We start from the raw sequence: 23557 nt of genomic DNA, 5'->3' as shown, positions 1-23557 counted from the left end.
TCTCTTTTTCCTCCACTCGTGTCATACATTGTTTCAGATTTTCGAACCTGGCTGTACACAACAACAAATACCAGTGTTTCGTGAAATATCATATTATGTATGCATATGTTACAAGACTATTTACAATATAGGTACGTGCCGCATACCCAACGCTATTACCAGAGAGAATTGCGTTTTCGAAACAGGCAATCAGCGCGGCAGAGCCTTTGTCGCGGAATAATTTCCGGGGATCCCGATATGCTCTCTGCACAGATTTTCAATAGTCTGATGCCGAGTTTTTTTCCCTTTTCAATTACCCCCTACTTTGTTCAGCTTTTTTTAATCGTTATATCGCCGGGGGTAAACAAGCGGAAGGGTCGACATGCCCTCGTTCCCTTTTTGTTGGCCGTGTAATTCCTGGATTCAGGATACCTACGCGTCATACTCAACCGTCTGGTATTAACGTTCGGATTCAGCGGCAGAGTTCGACGTTGGATTACAAGCTATCAATTAATAGGTTTTATCTGTTTCTTCTTCTTCTTCTTTTTCTTCTTCTTTGTTTGTTTGGTTTTCTTTTAATTTTTTCTTTTTCCCACATTTCTCAATAAATTGCTTACATTTACATCGAGGATATGTACAAAATAATTAGAGACACCAAAAGACAACTCGATGACAGAATAGGCCCAGCTGTCCCAGTCTGCATAGCCTCTGGCCGTTCTCCTGAAACACATAATCGTCGATGGAGAAACGTTTAAAGTTTTGATTGTATTGCGAGTTTCGTCGCACAGTCGGACGGGTCCGTGTCGATCGGTTTTCGGAACAGAACAGCTTCATTCTAAGTATAAACTTCGCTTCGAATAAGTTTTGGGGACTCAACGGGACATTCGAAAATTTCCAATATTCAAACCAGGCGGTAAAACCAATTAAACTTCGGGGAAAACTTACATATTGAAAAACAGGAACTCCACTCTAAGGGAATTTTAAATGGAGAGGAGAAGAAAAAAATAAGATAAAGCGAATGACCGCGGCGGATACGCGGTTTATAATCCTGGCAGAGCCCGTCAAGTACCTACGCCCGGGGATCATTACGAATAGATCGATTTTTGAGTATAACAAATTGGTTCAATTAAAATATCTCCGAGCCACGCCTGTGAGTTTAAACGTATACTTGTAGAGGTAACCTTGAGAATCTGGTATTAAAATCGTTTTATACACCGCGGGTGATCGACGGAAAACGAAAGTAGGTATAATAATGGAAAAAGTTGGCCAAGTGTATTACCATAAGTTTTCCGATGGAAAGAGAGCCGCGGATACTTTCCCATGCGCATATATATATATATACAATATAACAGCAGACTGTGCAGAGATAACGGACATCGATATTGATTTCGAGGGAATATCGTGATAAACTTTTCCCTACGGGTAGTTATAGTTGTATGTAGATATATGATAAAAAATATACGGAGAATGAATTGGCAATAAGTGAAAGGGAGGGCATTACGGCTGTGTCACGGATTAGACGTACGCTGGAGATATTAATTCGTCCAATCGGCCCGATTGAACGTCAATTTTTAATCCGTTATCGAACTTGAAAGGACTCGGATTACATTTTGGGCGAAGCTTTAATGCGGCGAGAAAAGGGGGAGAGAAAATGAAAAACGAAATCACCCAATTTCCCGAGGCATTAAGAGTATAAATTGGCTTTTTGGACATTAACTGCTTCTTTGCCACTCCGCTCTATGTACGCACATAAAGAGACCGTCGGGCAAATTTCATTAGCCAAGATTTTGTCCGGCTTGTACTATACATGAGATTTCGCTCGATTGGCAGAAAAGGGCAATTTGTCTTGATCGATTTATTCGCAGAACGCGTGTAATTCCCGCTCTCTCACGCTCCGATCGTAAAGTCGGACGTATTTTGCGACATTCGATGTGCAGGAGGTCCTTCGCACCCTTGTCCCGCGTATTTCCGGCTCGTGTCTTTAGAAATGTTTGTCAAGAGAAGCCAAGAGCGAAGAGGCGATTAATGAGTCGCTTTGAGGTTTGAGTAAATCGAGAAGATTCGCTTCTCAAAACGTCAGGAAATTAAATCCGAGGATTTCTGCCTTCGCTCTCGGCGGGGGAAAATTTGAATTTTGAATTTAGGAACGCGAGAGAAATCGCGAAACTAATTGAACGTGCGAAATCGGGCGAAGGCTGATCAAGACGTAAAAGCCGCTGTAATTTTGGGCTCCGTTTCATCACGGTTACGCTGCAATCGTACGACTGTTGGCAGAAAGAGAGGAGAAAAAGATGAGGAAAAAGGAAAAAATCAAACTCACTCACCATTCAGGACGTGAACTCTGACGGAAGCCATTTCCGCGTTGCTTGGCTTACATCCGTATTCCCCCGAATCCGAGGGCTGAGCAGCTTGGATGAGTAGCCAAGAATTAGTGACGTCATTTCCTTTCTCTGTGATCACAGACACGCCGCCTCTCGGACTGTCGTAGCTCACTGTTCTCTGATTGTAGTACCAAAATATGTACGTCGGTGGTTCGGAACTGAAGTGAATGGCGCATGTCAGGTTTATCGTGCTTCCCGCGCCCACGTAGAGCTCCGGACCACCGAGGATCGTCGCCGTTGGCACTGCGAAGGCAGAAATTTGCGAAAAAGATTCACAAGAAACGGAAGGTACATAAAACTTCGGACGTCGAGGATGAGTTTTTAACTTGCATTAATTAAAGTCTTGAAAATTCCTTTTACAATCTAATTTATAAAACAACAATGACCGACGTCTAAAATATAACAAACACGCGAGATTTATAAGAGTGATTTCGTAATGGCAGGATGAATTTCGATGGAGTTATCGAGATAATCCGACGTCTATAGAGAGGGACGTGAATTTTACTCGGAAAATTGTCTCTCGGTTAATCGATCCTGTCCTGTTTACGGTAGGACATGGTTTCTCGTTTGTTTGTCTAACAGTTCGCGGATATGCGTCGTAGTCGTCGTCGTCGTCGTCGTCGTCGTCGTCGTGGGCGTCGTTAGCTTAGGCCAGCGGATTAATCAGCGTTGCCCCCTGGGAGAGGACGTTGCCTGGATTCCGATCAAACCCCACGACCTGGGCGGAGAAACCCCGAATTTCGGGACATTGAAACTTGGCCCATCCTCCGCACCTTTTGCCACCTTCCACGCAATACCCGTCAAGGAATCAAGTCAATGAGGGGTCATCCCGTTACCCTCGTTCCGCGCCACTTGTTCGATATAACAATATATACATTTCACCCGACAGTGTACACGCGTCCCGAACCGATCCTCCACTTCGAAGATCATCCCCTTGAAATAAGGATCGTAAATAGCTGTGCTCTCGACTCCGTTTTGCCACTAAGGATATTTCGTTGACGATATAAAGTTTTCGTTGTCACGGTTTTTCTTTTCCCGCACGCATGATTCATGAATTTATTATAATACTGCGTTTTTCCGAAACTCGGCACTTACGGCTGTAGGTAACCAGAATTTCACTCACCGACAACGTTCAGGTAAAAGTGATGAGACTTTAAGGGAACCGTTGATATCTGGCATTCGTAGATTCCTTCGTCTCGTTCCTGCGCCCATTTTATGCACAACGTCCACTCAGACCACTCGCTGTTTTGCCCGGAATTTTGAACGGGTAAAGCTTGAAACCGCTGATCACTCGTGTAGGTGTAAACTCCGGCAGTCAGGATGTGGATGTCTCGATGTCTGACCCAGGATACCTTTGCGTGGAGAAGAGAAAAAAAAATGAAGAAATAAAACCGGTGATTCCGGTCACGTCGTGATTTTTGCTCTATTTATTTCATTTTCTTTTCATTTTCTGTGTCTATAACAGTATTAGACAATGTAGGGAGAGAGGGAGAGAAAAAGTGAGTGCCAAAGTGTGTACGTGAGTCTTTTATTTGGATTTGCAAGCCGCGGATGGACATTTCCAGAGACACCTCGGAAAATTGGGCATCTCAAATCCTTTGCAGCAAAAGCCTTCTTTACTGCCAAGCTTTTGAATAAAATATAACCAACAACGTGGCTTGTCAAGTGATGTTACGTAGGTACGTTGTATATTCTGTATACTTAAATAATAAGGGATGGAAAAAAAGAAACGGAAATCTCCGTACGAACTTGCGCCCTCAAACTTCAAAGCTCAGAAATTAAAACGAACTCAAATATGCAGTTTCACTTTGAAGGAATAAATCTCTTTTAATGAATAATTCTGGGCGTCTGGACAAAAATGTGCGAAACTCATTCAAAGCCAGTATCAAATCGAAACCCATTTAGAGCATGCAGAAGACGGCTTAAACAAGTTATCAAAGTTTTCAGCTATCTTTACTAAATTCTTGTTCTTCGTCAATAAAATAAGTTTATTATTTATGCATCTAACGCCAAGCGAAAAGTTAAAGGATAAAAAAATTAGCTGCACCGAAAAATCCTTCCCATTGCTACGGAACATGAAATACAAGCTTCGTTATGATTCCCTTAACGATGTTCGCAACATTTGCGAAATGTAGGCAGCCGGCAGGCTTTTGATGTTTTTTTCAGATGTCCGTAGACCCTCCAAGATCGCGAAACATCAGAGATTCGGGAGTCTGGAGAACCTATTTGATATCCCGAATTACTCTCAGCTCGAACTCAAGCGAGCCTCGCGCACTTCGGTGTTCGTGCCAGGCAGGTAATTCGCCAGCAGACATTGATTTCGCTGATTAAACATGAATCCAGAGGCGAGCCTCGATTGATTATGTAATTATTATTGACCGCGGTGCTAATCTTCCCGCCTGACGGTCGCTCCTGTAATTGGATTGAACACGCCGGGATGTATATGCGGGGTTGAAATTGTTCGAATCAACAATTCGGGTGAGCAAGCAAAACCTCCGGCACGACTATGGCCGAGTATATCCGGTGCAAATACTGATATCATAACTCGGTCGCCTCGCACGAATTCCCACAGCATTAATTATCAACTCTCCCATTAAATTTTCCCGATAATTATCACAAAGCGATGCCAATCAGGAAGGCCTTCAAGCGTCCCAAGACTCCTTAATTCCTCCTTGAATATTCCAACTTTCTTACGGTCTTGTCATCCAGATTCCTGACTCTGCACGTCAGGTAGGCCGTCTTGCCAATCAGCGCCGTCACGTTGGTTGGCTGGCTGGGGTCGAAGGTGGGCTCGGGCTTCGGCTTCGCACCACCACCGACGGGGTTCAAAAGCTGTTGTCGAGGCCTCGCCTGGTTCGGATGTCGCTCCGAGGTGTCTGTGCCACGTTCTCCCATGCTCAGAGTATCTGAAAATCGAGAATAACGTCAGCTGCACGCCCCTCGCAGATGCATTTCGTCGCTTTATTGCTACAAGCTCGTCAAAAGCCATGATGTACGCGCCCGTTGTCGTGGAGGAGAGCTTTTGCGGATCGGTAGGTACGTTACACACGTTTCTCGAATATATCCAAGTTTTTTAACACAACTCGGGTCTGACATCAGCATCGCCGCTAATGCCATAAATAAAAATTCACCCCTGAATCTGACGCTGAGAATTTTCAGATGAAATCTATGATATTATATATGACATTATACGTATTATGTATAACAGGGAAAGAGAATGGAGTAGATAAAAAGATAAACGAACCGTGAGCCCCCCTCCCTCCCCCCCCCCTATAAAGTATATCTGTAGAACGTTGCGAAAAAAGAAATACGAGCGTTAAGGGGAGGGGGGATGCAGGATCGCTGTTTTATTTCGTTTGAATATCATCCTATTCCGCGTAATAATTTTGCGGTTTATAGCTCCCTCCTCAAATTAATTGCTTTCGGTGTATAAATGCCGGTTTGTTTTGTCTACGACCATTTTTACCACCGAGATTTTATACCCTGCGGTTGCTTTTATCTGGAAAATCACCACCGCGCAAATTCGGCTTTAGGAATCGAGAGCTGCTTGCATAAATACCTCGCACAGCTATCTTATAAACCCGTAATATTGAGTGTCATCTGTGGTGGAATGTGACGACATCGATGTCTCGAGTACCTTTTCTGGCAGTTTACTTTTTTTCTCCTCTCTTCTTCGTAAATCGAAGAAACGTCTCGAATGCGAAAATCATCGATTACCGTTGGCCAAACACCCCGGCGAGTGCCCGACGCTGTCGATTTAATACCTGATACCTACTTCAGCGAGATCTCTACACACGTACACCCACTTCGCTACTTCGCCGAAGGAAATGGCTTTGGGATCGCCTCTCTCCCCTAATACGCCGATCCGTTATAGGTATCCTCAAAGTTGCGATGGGTGGGGTCAAGTAATTACGCGAGTTACCGGTGACCTGTGAACCTGTGGATAGTTTCCACCCCGAACGACCGGAGCTCAAAGTCGAATCGCATAAAGATGACGAATTTCAGAAGAATCGATCCGCCGCCTCGAACCCTAGAGACTCGGACGAAGTCCAAGGAAAGCCGCCGGCCGTCGTTCCTCCCGATGATGAGGCGACGCTCGCGTTTGCACCTTGACGTCGTTCCCGCAAATACACACCCCGATTTAGATTTGACGGTTATTGATCGCGGCTCGATTCGCATCCTCATCACGGAGCACCGCCTGCGTTATACGATCCAAATAGCTGCCGGACCCAAAATACGGATGAAATATAGATAACGCCGTTGATATGTCAGCTCTGCTCCTCCCCGAGTATGAACGGTTATTATCAGGATGCTGAAGGTTACGACCCTGCGAACCCACGTCCGAGTACTGTCAGCTGGAAAGTGGGCTGCAGGCATCCGACGTCCGTACGTCTCGGCCCTAAGAAGGGTGAGAATAAGGGTGGCGGATGAGAGCTGTTGACTTTTCACTCGAGCGAGAAGTAACGATTTGAAATCGACACCTCAACCTTTTGTGTCTCACTTCTTACTTTTCTTCTTCCTCTTCCTCTTTCTCTTCTTCGTTTTTTCGATCCTATACTTCTCTACCGATGTTTTTTTCATCGTCTTGTCTTTGCCCCGTCCCGTCGCGTCGCTCGTCGCTAAGCGTTTCTCAAAGAGCGTTGGAGCGGGAAATGCTGGAGGGAGGAGGGGAGGGGGGAGGTTTGCAGATACTCGCGAGCCCTTGACGAGCCTTGATATACCTCGAAAACGTTCTCTTAACTACGCGTTGATTGTTTGCCGCGAGAACCCGACCCAGAGACCAACCCGGTATTGGAATTGATATACGTTCCAACGCCGATTGTTGGAGGGTGGAGAGTTTCTTCTCGATGATCATATCGAGATGCTCCGAGTGTACTCGAGGCTGCACTCGACCTCGGCTCGATAATTGATCTCAATTTACGAAAGGCAAGATAAGGAAATTCTTTACAATGCTTTAAGCAATCTCTCATCTCCGTCTACGTGTTGTTATTCGAAAAATGTTTTGTTTCACACATTCTGCTGAATCGCAGGGGAGAAAAAGGAAGGAAGGTTTAACTTGTTTTGTTCTCTTCCATGAAACAATAATCAAGGAAAATTAATTGTAGACTATTGGAATAAAAGTTTAGGCAGCCAGTTTGTTGGTAGGTACCTATAGTTTGAAAAGTATATCTCTGTAACACGAATCTTTCACTTTTTCGCCGAATTCAGAGTCGTTAAACTAGAGCTAAATTGTGAGAAAAAGCTGGAAGAAAATATTGGGAATAAATCTTTACGATAAAAATGGAGCGTCCTTGACAAGTTACGTACGCGTAGCAGACGCGTGCGGGCAAATAAATCCGTACCAGCCATCCTATATCTCTGGTAACCATTACATCTGAAATCTGGGCCGTCTCGGTAACGTTATTCCGACGCATCCGCCAAGACTTTTTTATATCTCGATATTGAAATTCCAAGCAAAACGGGCCGATGTTCATTCGCTCGCAATATTTCCTATCGATATATTATCTGTACTTTACTCTACACCGATAATGACACAGAGGGATGAAATACCTTCTATGAATGCAAGCGGCTATTGCAAAAAACTATAATGATTATATCCGCGCATGTTTATATTGAGGGTAAAATTACTTGTGTAGAAATCTATAATTAACGCTCGTTCACGAGTTCATGCGATATGATACTTTTACGTTTCTTGTCTGCATCAACGAGATTTGTGGCTTACGCGATATTCTAAATCACAGATTTTTTGTTGTTGTTACTTTTGGAGCGCGGAAATTCCGGTCCATTATTACTGAAGGCGTGGAAGAACTCTCAAGGAATTCTGATACGCTCGCTGCCACAAAGAGCTTGATTTTCCCCTTGTCTACGGTCAAGATAGGGTAGGTATGCACGGGTTATTTGTGAAACCACGTTCACCGCAGTAGTAGCTGGTATCTTTTGGTAATTGGTAGCGCGGCCAAGGCGACGCGACGCGACGCGACGCGGAAAGAGGGTTTTTGTCCGAGCATCGCCTTGGCCAGATTCTGCACCGTTAAAGATTGTATCGCGTCGCTCGGTGAAGCTATCGGACTCGCTTCTTCGCCGATAAAACTTTGCCATACCTACAGAGAGACGAGGAAGAAGAAGAAGAAGAAAAAGAAAAAGAAGAAGAAGAAGAAGGAGGAGGAAAGAGTGATTGACGCGGGGTGAGAAAAGAAAAGAATCGAAGGACGCTCAAGATAATGGGTGAAAGTCGGCGGCGATTCGCGAGCTGGTTATATCCCTCGGGATCGAAGGAGGGGAAAGTTCGGGACGTGTTTAGGGTCCCTGCAGCAGGAGGAACGGTTCTGTTCTCGTCCTTTTCCCGGCTCAGTTGCAAGGCACGCGAGGCGCGCCGTTTAACCACGCCTCAATTAATGTTTGAACCACTTTCTTCGGGCAAATAGTCGACTTTGAAGGGCCAAAACTAACCCGTTTCCTTGCCAGATGTGCGTAAGTGAGGATCATGTAACGTGGAGTGTGCTGAAACGCAGTTCGGCTGGATTAATTTAACCTGTAAAGACATTCGGGTCGGTCCTGTGTACCCTCAGCGGTGGAAAATTAATTGGATCTACATTAATTACCGGCAGCGTAAGCCGCTTTCATCAAAAACCTATGACGAACCGTAAGCCAGCGATTTTAATCAGCAGACTCAACCCTCCGAAATTCCTCAAACATTCCGAATCTAAAGCCTGAACAGACGCTGCTAGGACGGATTTCGGTCAATTGCCTTATGCTTCCGGAGTTTTTCTTCTCTTCGAATTCACCAAAATGAAGATTGCCAATATCTTCATATTTTTCGGCGTCTCAGGTCACGGACAGCAGATTTGTTCTTCACTTATACGGTATTCTTTTGAGGCCAATGCTTACTCCTATTCACTTTTACCAGCCTTTTTGAATTCTGGCATGAGATGGAATATTCAAATTTCTAACCCTCATGCTTTATACGCGGGGAAAAAATGCTGCGATCAATACTCAGTGCAGGTACGTTTTTAGGTTCAAATTTTTTGGTCACAGCACGACAAGTTCACCAGATTAATCGAATCGTCTTGATTTGTTTCATCAAATCCAGATGCCATGTATTTGTCCAATTTAGACGAGGACGTACATTATATTACAAACATGGCGAATTTATTCACCCGAAGTAATTGTACTGCATGTAGATATCTACAACAAAACGCCATTAATTCATAACAGTTATGACGGCGCTTATAATCTGCAATCTCGTAGAGCTAATTGAAATGCTTCATAAAGATTATAACGCTGCACTCTCGGAAGAACAATTTATCACGATTGTTCATAATAATTTTGCTATATTCCATATTGTATCTTCATTGATAAAAACAGTTTCTCGAAATTGGTGAATTCGTTTTGGAAAAAAATTTCTCGTTCAAATTTTCTCTCGCAGCTGATGAATTTGTGGTATTGGGTGCGGAATTGGAAAATGTGGTTGGAGTATCCGCGGCTATATTTGTACTTCCCTCAGACAAATATATAATTTTCCTTTGATCACCGGCGCGAAAAATTTTAATGACAGTTTATCGTCGGGAGTTATTGCGGTGTATAAAAATATGCTTCAATATAGGTGAACGTTGTTAACACGCGACTGGTAGCTGGTTTGTTGTTTCTCCTTGCAATATTATGTCAGAGGTTGAGAAAGCAAGTGGTTTAAGTCAGTTTGACCTGATTTTTCACTAGAAAGGCATTTCTATTTTAAGATTAGCAGCAATTCTGGTGTCAGAAAAAAATATATCATTTCGTTTTATTCTATGTTTTAACAATAGTTCAAAACTACCGTTGCTAAAGTATTAAGTTTAAAATGAAACCAGAATAAATCACCAAGGTCCCAACTGACTTACACTCCTGACATTCTCAACTCCTCATAATATCATGTACGTAATATGTTACACATACAAACGTTAATAACGCGGGTCAAATTTATCGTCGGTATTAAATTTTTCACTGCACCCTGAGGAGTTTTTTCTTACTATTCGCGTCGATCAACGTTGCAAGAGTGTATAAAAAGACGATGAAGATAAAAAAAAAAACGAAAAAACTTCTATTCCTCGGGTATAATTAAAAGTTTGGACGATATAGAGGCCCTCCTACTGCGATAAGCGTGCAGATTAAGTAAACCGCGAAGCAAGTTGTTTTCGCGATGGAATTCCACGCTTCCAAGCGCATGCCCTGCAGTCTTCTCATCCCTCCGAGAGGTTTTTCCGCTATCTCCTCGATAACCAGCGCGCATCGTCGGCAAACCGGGTTATGCATAAAAGATCCAACCGTCGAAACGCGAAATCGGGATTCTGAGCGTCGAAGCCATCTTCGCTTCGCCTTTGCTCCGGCTCATCCAGACTTCCAATTCCCTCCTCGCGTCTTTGCATATTTCGCGTACGTATTTTCAAAGAAGAAATTTCACTAAGTGTAACCGGGTAACGAGGGGAAAATGATGCTTCGGAAAATTCGTAATCTTCCGGAAAGCGTGTAAACATTTTCTTCTTTCGCCTCTTTGCAAACGAACAACCGGTGGAAGATGTTTGCTTCGTCTGACTCTCGTCGTCTCGCGAGCTGTTGTATATCAAAGAAAACGAGGATAATTTATTCGCAATTTTATTCCGATAGCGAGGCGGACTTATCATCTCCGAGAATCCCGAGTGCAGAAGTTTTAAATATCCTCGATATTCGGCTGAACGAATGAATTATGTCGAGCACCTATTCTCCACGTTTCACATTTCAATTCTGTACGGGATGCGGAGGTAAAATTCCACACCTATAACTCCCGCCGGAGTACGGAGGTTAATTGAATTAGTTAGTAGGTTGAATTGATTATAAAATCGTAACTCGTCCAGTGCTGAATAGACATTATACACGGTGTACATAGGCATGCACATATGTGCCTACAGGTACATTACGTTTACATATACACGCGGTGGAAATTTATTTGCATTTCGTGCAAATTCGCCGGTCGGAAGGTGTTTTTTTAATTTATTTTTTTCCTTCATCTCCTCCATCAAGAGGGGCCGAATGAAATCTCATCGCTTAATCATTAATTATTTCCCGTACGCTATTCAAACTTCAGCCGAATACCGATCGTCGAAGAATTTGTGTTTCAATACAGCGCATATACGAAGCCCCTTAACATCTAAGGACCCTGAGGCCATTTCTTTAATATTCAAACCACAAGCTTGTACGAAAATTTTTTTTTCTCGAAACTTTGACTCGCTTGCTTTGTTGGTTCAGAGCTTTCTTACGAGTATCTCGGAAATGTAATACCTTCTCGGAAATACTTTGAAAAATAATTTTATACCACGATCCTATGGGTTTGTATTGATTTTCTATAAAAGACTTTGGCAAACCAGCAACACTTGTCGATATTTTCAAGAGAAATTATACCTACCGCGGTGCGAAATAAATTTTGAAAGAGCAGATATTATACAGATACACTAGTTTGCTGTTACGGTAATGAAAATTTCTACACTCTTTCGCCCATTTCATAATTTGAGTCTTGAATTTGGACACGATCAGTTTCGGTAACGTTCCAAATTTAAAAACTTGAACCTGTATTCCACGCGTAGCACATACATATGATATACATAGGTATACCAGCACGTAAGTATAATACCGAGCATGAGATGACGTATATCGCCGGAGTAAGTCAGAGAGGAGAAATATCTCATTGGCAGAAGCAGCAGCCACGGTGCCGTTGATTTACGCGTTTGTGTTTACGCAGACTAATCAGGCGTTTCAGATTTCTCAAAGTCACGTCGAGTTATGAAGCGCGTTGGATTGGCCGAATCAGAGTAGGTAGATAGGCAGGAGGCATCAGGCAGGCAAGCAAACTGCTGAAGCCTTAGTGAAAACGCGAGGGACTGGGGGATATGCCGAGCTTATTAGGGCGGGCGAGAATCTCTCTCTCTCTCTCTCTCTCTCTCTCCTCTCTTCTCTCTTTCCGTCCTTCCATCATCCCGAAGGAAAATCAGAGACGAAGATCTAAGACTTCTGCTGGTAGACTTTGAAAATTGGAGAGTCAAGAGTGGGTGCCTCGCGCTTCTTCACCATGAATATTCCATTCACAATCCAACATCGTCTAATCAACCGAATTCACCCCCCACTCCAACCTTTCTGTACAAATTTTGAAAACACCTGATCGCATGACGTTCTACTTGAAACTGTCTTTGTCTCGAATTATCGTGACGTGAGCTACGCTGACCTCTGACAAAGGTCTGTAGCTTAATCGCCAGAGGTAAACACCTCGCACAGTATCCCCTGAACCTTCGCGTCGCGAACATGTTGTCATTACTGTACTTCGGAGAAGCAAAAGTGTTATTCAAACGTGGTGATCAGTGGCGTTCATTTCCCAACACGTGTATTTTAGCGAACGTGATTAGTACAGTTTCTCAATCAGAGTTGGCAGTGAGTAGTGAAGTGAGTGTGTGAGTGTGTGTTGTGTGTTGTGTTGTGTTGTGTCTTCGATGGTTACTTTCTACGAGTCTATGCAAATGCAGGGCACGGTGTGGAAGTCGTTACATGGTAAGGGTACAATTTTTGTCGATTTACTATATTTCATTAATGTCGTCGTGCATATTATTAGTGGATACTCGTGCAGCTGGTTGTACTCTGTATCTAATTGATGATGCTGTGACGTTTTTCTTCAATTATTATCCGCGTGTATGACGATTTGCAAAGTTGCGTCATCGTTGTTTTAATCCCTGCGTTCACTGGCCTGGCTCTCTCTCTCTCTCTCGCTGATGAAACGCGTACAATGCATGTAATAACAGTCTTTCTGCATCGCTTGGAATTGTTATACCAAACAGAAATATCCGCCATATCGGAGTTTGAAAACCACAGCGATGGCGAAATGAATCACCATCCACAATCAGGATAGTGAATTGATTTTAATGGGGGATCGTTGCGAAACTGTGGGAACCGGATGACGATGCATCGTACGTTTCTTTTTGTTATACAGTCAGCCGCTGTTTCGCCCCATTGTCTCACCGTATTCCCAGTTATCCCTTCGATCCATAATCCGTCTCAAATTCTAGAGTCGCAGACCCCTCAGCTCCGTCTTCACAGGGGAGTTTTAGCGACCATAACTGTGCAGTCATGAGGCAAAAAAAACAGCGACGCGTCCGTCATATATATCCGTTTAAAGTTAATCCAGGGAAGAAATATATACCTACGCGTATCCTGGAAGAGCTGAGAGCTCTCTCTTTGCTGTATTTTATACCCCCACCCTTCTCTCGACGCTGGAATCTGCAGCAGTGTGTATATATTTTGTTCATTGAGTCGGTTGCAGCTCGGGTTTCGAAATGGCCTCGATATTGTGGGAATTCGAGCTTTTATAAGGAATTTGCATACGGCAAGTGCCCGGGAAATGCAAGGGAAAAGGGATGGAGAAAAGGGCGCCTCCTTTCCACTCGAGGCGACTTTTCTTTCTTTATGTTTTTCATCCCCACACCCTTTCACCGATTTCCGTGCGGCTCCGACTTCTCGGAGTGAATTCGGCGGCCCTCAATTCGGGAATTCGCTCCAACCACGCGTATGTTTTTGGTCGGGTTTCCCTCGGGAGAAAACGGGGCTTCCCTCAGGGAGCGAAGCCGACGCTCAAACTCGTCGACCTGTAACTGCGAGCGACCGAACCGGGTAAACAAATCACAGGCGTCGAAGACCAACCCGTAGGTATAGCAAAAATTTCACTACCTCCTCCACATTGGCAACCCTTCGAACGACGCTCCAGGTTTATGTCTACCCCGCAAATAAACTTTCACCCAATTTTTGACAATTTCAAAATTATACCGTGAGACTTTTTTATTTTCCGTAGAGTCAGCCCAGTTTTTTGACAACCTTGTTTACCCGTTTTTCCATAATCGCAACCCTCCATTTCTCGATCTTTTGTCGTTGGACATGTAGCTAAATTAAATTTTTTCGATTCCGAACGCGGTTCAATACAGCGAATATGCTTTGCAGCAAACTTGTTGTGTGTTTCGGAGAATTTAAAAAACTCAAAGCGACCTCAATTTCGCACGGATCGAGGATGAAGGTGCGGTGAATTTTACAACCGAGGAAAATTCGGTGCTTCAGAATTGTTCAAGTCTTTTTTCCTCCCACATGTCCGTAGCTGTTTCAACTGCAATCTAAACTTGGATTTATTATTTTCAACTGTAACGTGTACCACGCAGTAAAACAGTTGTTTAATATATTCCTCAATCCAAATGGCGTTTCGCGTACAGCAATATTTCTCCCAGGTATATAGAATTACACCTATAATCTAGCTACTGTGGAATTTTTACGTCGAGCATTGTGTCTTATATTGCCGTAACACGCCAGTCGAAAAGCTCGAGCGAAAAGGGGACTAAATTAACTTGTACTTGTGTAACATTCTTCCTCTCGACGACTAGTTAAAGAATTGTCTTTTCGATAGCTTTGAATATTCCATGAATATGAGGAATTTCATTACGGAGCATCAAGGGTTGGTATCTGGAAAAAGAAGAAAAAATCGAGCCGCCTTCGTTAAAGATTCGTTACCACCGGCTTCTTCCGCGCTTGAATAGATACAATATATCTTTCTGCAAAAGGAATGGATGAAGCGAAATTCTTTCTTCTGTTATATTATTATTGTAATAGGGTATTCAAGTATATTTCACGTCTTCTATAGCCAGAGATTTAATTATTTCCCCTTTGCTCCCGTTGAAAGTTTTCAATTTTCTCAAATTTTTCAACGATTTACTAAAGCTTTGACGAGGTACTTGATGCTGCTAAATCCATATATGTACCAGGCAAACGATTCTTCCTAATTAGAGATATCGCGAGAACCCTCGTTTCGATGAAGCCATAAAAGAAGGGACGCGAATACGTCGTCAAAAAACTTTTCCAGCTGAATTTAGCAGCCCACACTTCATCGAGCTCATCGACGCGGGTGAAACTTTATTTCCAAGTACCACACATAGGAACTCGAAGAATTCCTCCCACTTGAATCTTGTTATTTCGCTAAGAGTGGAATAGATCCCGAGGGTTGTCGTGACGAAAATTATCTCACGAACGTTGAAGTTTTTGACGTTATCGTAACAAAACGTTGGAAAGAAGTTCACTATTTTCAAGTTTTCAACGCCTTTAGAGAGAAACTTGAATTTCAAAATATGAGTGCGTCTTACTTTATTACGGTTTCCACAATTTCAGACAATTTCAAAGTCGCGTCAGCTCGTTGATATATATTCGTATTCATTCCGTCACGTCGGTCTCCTGAGAAATGAACGTACCGAGTACCGGCAGGAATCCTCGTTTGCTGTCGGGTGCAAGTGATGAAGGTGTATATAAGGTCATTCACCGTCGAAGGTACCACCTATAGTTACAGATAGAGAAGGAGACGACCTCCCTCCCTCCCTCCCTCCCTCCCTCCCTCCCTCCCTCCCTCCCTCCCTCCCTCTCTCCCTCGGCGAGTCGCTGATTTGATCAGGGAAGGTTTCATTACCCTGCAGGGCTCGGCTCGCAGGTCCGCTGCCAGATTCATGGCTCGATCCACCGCGGACGTATTGACACAGCTCTCCAGCTTCGTTCCGCAATATCCTTCGTGGCTAATAAACTCACAGATCGCTGCTGCATCTGCTGTCTGAAGCGTCGTCGAGCGATTCCTCGTTTCTTTGCATTGCAGCCACCTCACTGAATTTTATACTCAGTTTCTGTGTGCCGAGATTTCGATTGTTATATACTCACCATTCACCGCGGGATTAAGATTCACGATGACGATGCGGTTTTTGCATTCTTTCATTTCCTCATTCTTCAGAGCGATGATTGCGCCAAGTAGGGAATTGCGTGGAAAGGAAAGGAATCGCGAATTATTCGATATCCAGGATCGCGAAATCGTCGAGGCAGAGAAAGAAGAAAAAACCGCTCCTGCTTCAACGGTAACGCGCAGCCAGCCCCCGGCTTTCGAACGTTGCCAATCTCCGCGCGTATAAAACGTTCACCTGTATCTCGAAAAACGAGAGCAGAATATTCAGGAAAGTCGGATTCAAATCGGTTATAACCCCCGTGCTCGTACAAAAATCCCCGGACCAGCCTCCGAGGATGGAGCCGTTTACCCTTCTATGGGTTTGATCGATTGGAGAGAGGAAAAAAGAACAGGAAAAGAAACAATTCTGCGCTTTATTTACGGCCATTTTGCGGATTCATTAAGGCAGACTTATTGCACGATTATCCGGTATTTTGGTTCGACGTACGGCGATGAAAGGCGCGATAGAAATCGGCGGAAAATCGATCTACCGATAGATGGTAGGTGGACGTAAATCCGTGTCGAAGGTATATATGAGCGGCAAAGACTGATCTCCCATGGAGATTTTCCTGCATAGACGAGCTTTTATCTCGCGCTGGGAATACGGAATCTTCAAAGAACTGAGAAGACAATTACGTGTGGGGCTCGTGCAACAGTGTATAAGCCGCTTAATAAAGCTGCCATGGCACAGGGAGAGAAAAAGAGGCGCCTCGTGCGGCTCTGCAAGTAGAGCTTTTGATGAAAAGCGTACTTCGGCATCAAGGCATGACGAAAAGAGACGGATGTTAATACAAGTACGCTGTACACAATACATATATGTACATAAACTTTTTCCTCTAACGAGGCAAAAAACATTACCTTCCGTACACATAAGGAGTAGGGCAGCTAAAGACAGTCTTGTTTGCCATCTCAGTGCCATTTCGCAGCTTTTTCACACGTGCTTTTTCACTTCTGAATTACCCATCGCTCAACACCACAGTTTTTTAATAGATATAATTCACCCAGTTTTCTATGCCACATATCACAATCGATTTGTTATAATCCCTGCTGCATCTCCGACCACAAAATCCACTCAAGTTTATTCCTCGGTGGATTCACTAGCGGGAAGGACGGGGGCGGGGAGGGGGTGGAATCGAAAGGGGTTGGTCGACACTTTTGGGGACACTGCAATTATCCCGAAGACATTCCGCACCCGTCCTGCACTTCAGGGTGTCCGTTTTAATCCGCGAGGAACGGCTCGAAGGAATCTTGCTAACTCGGTGCAGAGAGTGAGACGTAAAAGCACTTGCTCTCAACTTTGATTGGACTAATTTAAGTTTGATTAGTCCCGCTGGAGGGGGCGGCTATATTCGCTAAAACTCTTTGTATGCAAACTAGCTTATCGTTAGTGTTGGTCCAGGCGTGATGACGATCCCTGGCCCGCCGGGTAATTGGCTAAATATATATATCCAGCTGTTACGGAACTGATCCTGCAGGATTAACGCTGAGCACTCGACCGGATCTACGGTGGCAATAAATTCGATCCATGCTGGGAATAATATATTTTCACTATCGACGACGCGTAGGCGGAATTACACGTTTATAAAATAAAATCAGTGGCAAAATATCCCGTGAATGTGAAACTTTTTATAGCAATATTTGGTGACGGTAGGATTTCACTTTTTTTTACACTCATAATTCTTCCAGTTATTTTATTTCTATTTCATTTTCTGTTATCCTCTTCGTTGTTGTTTGCTTTTCCGGTATTCAATACTTTGCGGTTAAAATTACATCGACATGTTTTTTTCCCCAGCGGTTATTCGATTCGCACGCACTTTTTCACCGTTTTACTCCTCATCGATGATTCATTTATCGCTTCTCTTGTCATCGCGATCATTCACGAACCCCGCTGATTGTCAGCTCTTTCATTCTTTGAACCCACCGTTTTTCCACTCCGTATACTATCCGATCGTGCACTTTTAAATTTCTCAACGCTGCTAACGCGTGCAGTTTTTTATATTATAATATCCTTGCCGCGCGACGCAAGGATGCAGCGGAACGCGTCACGTCTTAATTCGACGACAGATTTTCCCCGACTGCGGTCTGCCTTCCTCCGTGGGGCATGCGCGTTTTCCCAACCCCGTTGAACACCTATATATACGCGAAGGGGTGCGCCTCCCCCGCTTTGGACTTCAGCGCCGCGACGCCCGGCGCCAAGGCTCCGCGAATACTAGAAACTGTGGTGCGAACCGTGGAAACTCCAGAATCCCGTCGAAATCGTCGATAGATGTACCTTGTACCCTCTACCGGGGGGTGCAGGTGAAATCTATGTGTTCCTACCCTCGGGCACCGGGAAGCAATCAATTTTAACACGTTGCAGGCGTTTGGATAGCGGATTTTTTACGATTTCTTTCCGCAGCCTCCGTTCGGACGTATCGGAATTCACCTGAATTCATCCTTCTTGGGTAATTAATTGAACGCATTTTGTACCCAGTCGATTAAACCAGTCTAGACTTTAGGACAGAAAAACGTCGAGGGGAGAAGTGCAAATTTTGCCTTTTAACCTTACTCTCCTCGTGATAATGTTACGAAAAAAAAATCCTCCTCATTTCACTGAAGGGTTTTCGTTACGATGAAAAAAAAATCTGTCAGGCCAGAAGAATAATTAAACGAATATCATATACAGTTAGAATTTTTCGACAGCTTCACAACGTGAAAATTACACGTGTGAGATCAAGATAATTTTGTGGAATTATGAAGTAAATTAGGCAAGAAAAAAAAAAAAAAAAAATTTATCGATTGTTTATTTTTTGTGTACATTACGTTTATACGTACACAGGTAATATTTTCGATGAAAGTGCAGGTTTAGAATGCACTTCTGGCAAATAATCTATCTATATCGTAGGTGCATTGTGTTCGACAAACGTCGTTGTGTACCGAACTCTGTAATTTTTCTTTTTCAATTCACTAGAGCGTATCAATTGAAACATACATATTTCTTCTGTGGCAAGGTAACAATTCACATCGTTCTCTACCCGCTCGTTCCTCCCCTTTACAACAATTCACTTCCCACCAATAGTAATACGGTTTCCATATATGTAGTTGTACACAACGCACGCGAGTATCGTGCATCGTTACCTTCATCGTCTGACGCGTTAAGTCGTGAGAAAAAAACACCAAAAATAAAAACTGGGATTTTCTCTCTGTTGTGGTTGTAACACGTCGTGCCTTGTTAGGTTAACAATTGACGGGACCTCGCGGACGCAGAGTGACTTGACACAAATAAAAGAAATCACAAGAAAGAAGGAGAGAATTGAAATACAGGCGGAGAGAGTAGGAACTAGGAAAGAGAAAAGTAAGGAAAAAAATGTGACCCATAGAATTTATAGCCGTAGTAAAAAAAAAAAAAACGAAGCAATCGGAACTCCAGGGTAATAATATTAATAATGGCAATAATACAACCGAGGAAATGAATAAGCAATAAAAGTAAAAAGGGAAGAATGAGTCGAGAGCGAGAGAGAGAGAGAGAAAAGGAGGGCGGTATAAAGTAGAGTGAATTATAAAAGCGCGAATATCAGAGGAGGACAGACGGAAGTGAATCTATCATTTGCATATTCGGGAGTGCAAAGAGCAAAGAGAGCCGGATACCTTCGGGGATGGTTTCCATTTTCATTTCGCTTCAAGTTTAAATCTTAGATAACTGCTCTTGGCTCCTGCTTAAGGTCTCTCTTCCCTATCGCATAAAGGCTCGGTGCTCGAGCCTAACTGAAAATCAGGATACCGCGAAAGCCTTCAAAGGGGAAGGGAAGGGAGGTAGACGAAGGTAGATGAAGAGAGGATGGGACAGAGAGGAGATGAGAGGAGTCATGTCGTGTATAATCCTGGTACATACAGGTATTACCCCTCCGTTTATAAACTTGAAGGTATAATATGAGTGCGCGTGTTCGTTGTACAGCCCTCAAAGTGGGCGTCTGCACTCCCGCAAACCCATAATAATATACCTACGTACCTACGTACAATATATATACACACACCGTACATCTCTGAGTTTCCCTCAAAAACGAATCTCCTCGGCATACGTTTAATAAGTGTGCACAGCTGTACAATCCGTCCGTACTTGTGATATACACATACATACATACATATATATATATATATATATATACATATATATGCTATAATATACCTACTTTATATACTCTTGTAATATGCCATACGGAGAGAAGAAGGATTCTTGTTGGTACAGGATTTTTAGCGAAGGGAGTATTTCCTTTAAGCTCGCTTTACTGCAAGCATAGGAAGAAAAAAAAACTCACACACACACACACACCTTGAATATTCACCTAGAGACCCACTACAGTGGCTCGACTGTAGACGAGGGCAACGAGCCGACGGTAGGGATGACAAAATGGCTTGTATACTGTTTGTTGGGGTGTGATCGCCCGTATATAACCCATCCTGCAGCCCCCTGTTGCAAAGTGTTGAAGATTATGTAAGATTCGCGACTAGATTTCATACCCCGTGAAGAAGAAAAAATGAGCCCTGAATTGTTGTGTAAATGTTTTTTTCGCAAAAGTACGTCTGGTTAATTCTTTTTCATCTTGAAATTTTTTTATTATATGCAGAAACCATCGTTCGCAAATTTTATTGCCAATTTTTGTGCTCGACGATCGAGTTAAGAGAGTGAGTATTATTAGGAAAGACGATAACAATGTAACAAATTGGGGTATATTAAACAATGAATGAAAAAAGCAACGATATCGCCGAAGTATTCACGGGAAAAAAGATGGTCAAACTATCCATCGCCTCCGTTCACCGCATTCTATGCATGCATGAATCTGTGCATCTGCACTGGATATACAATAACGTTGCGGTGGCTCCCGTCGACAATCAATTTTTAAAACCGCTTCTCCCGAAAACAATGGCTCTCTCGCCACGCATACAACAATGTAGATATTGTGTGTCGTTCCCTGATTTTCGTCCATATTTCACACAAATACTTTACCCCCGATCAGGTATTCCAACGGGATTCCACTTTATTATTTTTAAATGGGGGATCGTACGTATACATTCATGCGTAAAAATACCCGTTACATTCGTAAAACAACGTTGGCTATTCGTCATGGGGGAATCGCATTGACTTAGTAAATGGCTACGATTATCGTCGGACAGATGTCCATCAATTTCTTGATAAACATATATGACGAGCGGAGGGAAAACTTGTGCCGAATATATATGTATGGCATTCTATGACTGGGGGGTAATAAGAAGAACGCGATGCTTCATGCATGATCGATTTCACGTACACCCTGATCGTCATTACGCGTATAATATATTAAAGCAACGTTTCGCAAACTTTGCCGAACTCAGTCAGCACGTGTTAAAAGATGAATGAGCTTAAAAATACAGGGTAATTTAGGGAGGTTATCGACGCCGGTAAAAGTCAACCATCCGGGGTATTCAGTCACTTGGACACACGTTTTGTGGAAAAATATTGCGTAGCTAACGCCGCGAACGCTGACGGATGATTGCCGTCATGCCCGGGGAATAATTGCAGGGTGGAAGTCCATGCTTCGTCCTTAAATGCTTCCCTTCGTCGCGAGAAGGAACGAAGGATGGGTGTCGTGTATCGTCGGCAGTGGCAGGTAATGACAGCCTTCTGGCAACAATCAAAAAGGGCAGAAAACTACCCTTGAAAGATCGCGTCGAAGTCGATTTCACGTGGTATTAGACCAGTCGAGGTTCTCGGCACTTGTTTAGTTCCCCTTTCTTCCTCCTTCCCTTTCTTCGACGTCGTCGGGCATTTACGAAAATGGCAGGCAAACGTCAACCCCTCAGCTTTTCCAAATCAATCGATACGGCTTTACACTTATTATCCCCGTACGAAGGTACGTATGTACAAACAGGGTTCGTAAAAGACTTTACCTGTAACAAGTTTTCTCCTCGAATGTTATTTGTGGTGTATAAGGTATTTCCACTACGCGGAACTCGTCAATAAAATCCAATTCTTTAGCGCCTTTCAATCCCCCCCCCCCTCCCCTCCCTCCCCCCTTCCCTCTATGGCAGACGGAAACCGCAATTTCCCACGATTTGTTCCGCCGTAAAACATCACACCCTTGTATTATATACGTATTATGTCTATGTATATATGTATACTGTAGAGTATACCGCATTTATAGAGTTTGTATTTTACCGAAGTTGTGGCTGCAATTTCCCACCCTCGAATACACAGGGATTAGTCGTTTTTCTTATTGGATAACCCGGCCAATCCTTGTATACGCGTTTATGGAATACATAAAGATACAGCTGCAGAATATCCACGAGTGTATTCCCAGCTTACACACCCCCGACCAGACGCTGGGCGTTTCTTTTCTCGTGAATGCTTAAGGTGCTCTAAAAAATCTTGAGCCAGCTGTAGCGCCGAGGTATTTCAGCTTTCGCACAGCAAATCGTGTACGTCAGTCAATGGAAATAGAAAAAAAAATATCGCATCTTCTGATTTCAACCAAGTTTTGTCGGCCGTTTCACAGCGCTTTCAACGTATTTTTATCGATAAATTATCCTCCTGATCATCAAGTTGAAATTACACGGCATCCGAAGCTATAGAGTTGTAGACGGATTCTCTGGAGGAAGCTTCCATCTTCTTAGGAGCGAAGAGCGAATTATGCTAGCGTGAAAGGATTAATGAAGTCGTAAGACAGCATGCGCAACTCCATCGCGTAGAACCGCACAGCCATTTATTGTACATAAATATATATATATATATATATATATATATAATATATATATATACATTAGGGTGGCGCAAAAAAACCAACTATTTTTTTTTTTTTGAGTCTCGTGTGACAAAATGTTAGTTTTTGATGTTTTAAGAGCCCACTGCATAGGACAGTTAAAAAAAAAAAATTTAAGAGGTCGCTCCACATTTTTTAAAACGTCAGAAATCGTCAAAAAACGATTTTTTTCAGTTTTTTTTCTCGTTATGGTATAATTTTATAGATAAAAAAAACAATAAGTTTCCGAAAGTTTCAGTTCAGAATTTGAATTTTGAAAGGTCGCTTATAATTTTTTTTCAATTTTTTCGTGCATTTCTTTAGATCTTTTCGAGCAACCTTTTAATATTCATATTAAAATTTCATACATTTTTTTTCTCTAATTTAGTAAGAATGAATCGATAACAATACACCATGACATGAATTAAAAATCAAACAAAATACTGAAAATATAATTTTTTTAATTTAATTTTTTGACGATATCTGACATTTTTTAAAATTTGGAACAACCTCTTCACATTTGTTTTTGAGCTGTCCTTTGGAGTGGGCTCTTAAAACATCAAAAACTAACATTTTGTCACTCGCGACTCAAAAAAAAAAAAAAAAAATAGTCGGTTTTTTTGCGCCACCCTAATATACACATATATATATATATATAT

General features: G+C 42.9%; 1 protein-coding gene across 1 annotated transcript; it reads right to left on the bottom strand.

Moving 5' to 3' along the window:
• Nucleotides 1-576: 576 nt before the first annotated feature.
• LOC124412819 (peroxidasin-like) lies at nt 577-22901 on the bottom strand. The gene is made up of 6 exons (XM_046892962.1): nt 22872-22901; nt 17005-17580; nt 5055-5266; nt 3484-3712; nt 2304-2603; nt 577-699 (listed from the first exon to the last, which is right to left on the bottom strand). Exons 2-6 carry the CDS (start codon nt 17063-17065, stop codon nt 599-601), a joined length of 903 nt encoding a protein of 300 aa, XP_046748918.1. The 5' UTR covers nt 17066-17580; nt 22872-22901; the 3' UTR covers nt 577-598.
• Between the last annotated feature and the right edge of the window lie 656 nt (nt 22902-23557).

This window comes from Diprion similis, chromosome 12 (genome assembly GCF_021155765.1).
Source record: "Diprion similis isolate iyDipSimi1 chromosome 12, iyDipSimi1.1, whole genome shotgun sequence".
In the NCBI taxonomy this organism is placed as follows: Eukaryota; Metazoa; Arthropoda; class Insecta; order Hymenoptera; family Diprionidae; genus Diprion; species Diprion similis.
The sequence above is the reverse complement of the archived record's forward strand: the minus strand, read 5'-3'. Positions and strand labels throughout refer to the sequence as shown.

Bases quoted from the DNA above. Each gene is read 5' to 3' on its own strand.
- LOC124412819 (XM_046892962.1), bottom strand. From the start codon at position 17,065: ATGGCACTGAGATGGCAAACAAGACTGTCTTTAGCTGCCCTACTCCTT. The intron at 5,267-17,004 runs GTAATGTTTTTT...CTCGATTTTCAG, and splicing joins ACTCCTTATGTGTACGGAAG to ATACTCTGAGCATGGGAGAA. The intron at 700-2,303 runs GTGAGTGAGTTT...TATGTGTTTCAG, and splicing joins CAGAGTTCACGTCCTGAATG to GAGAACGGCCAGAGGCTATG.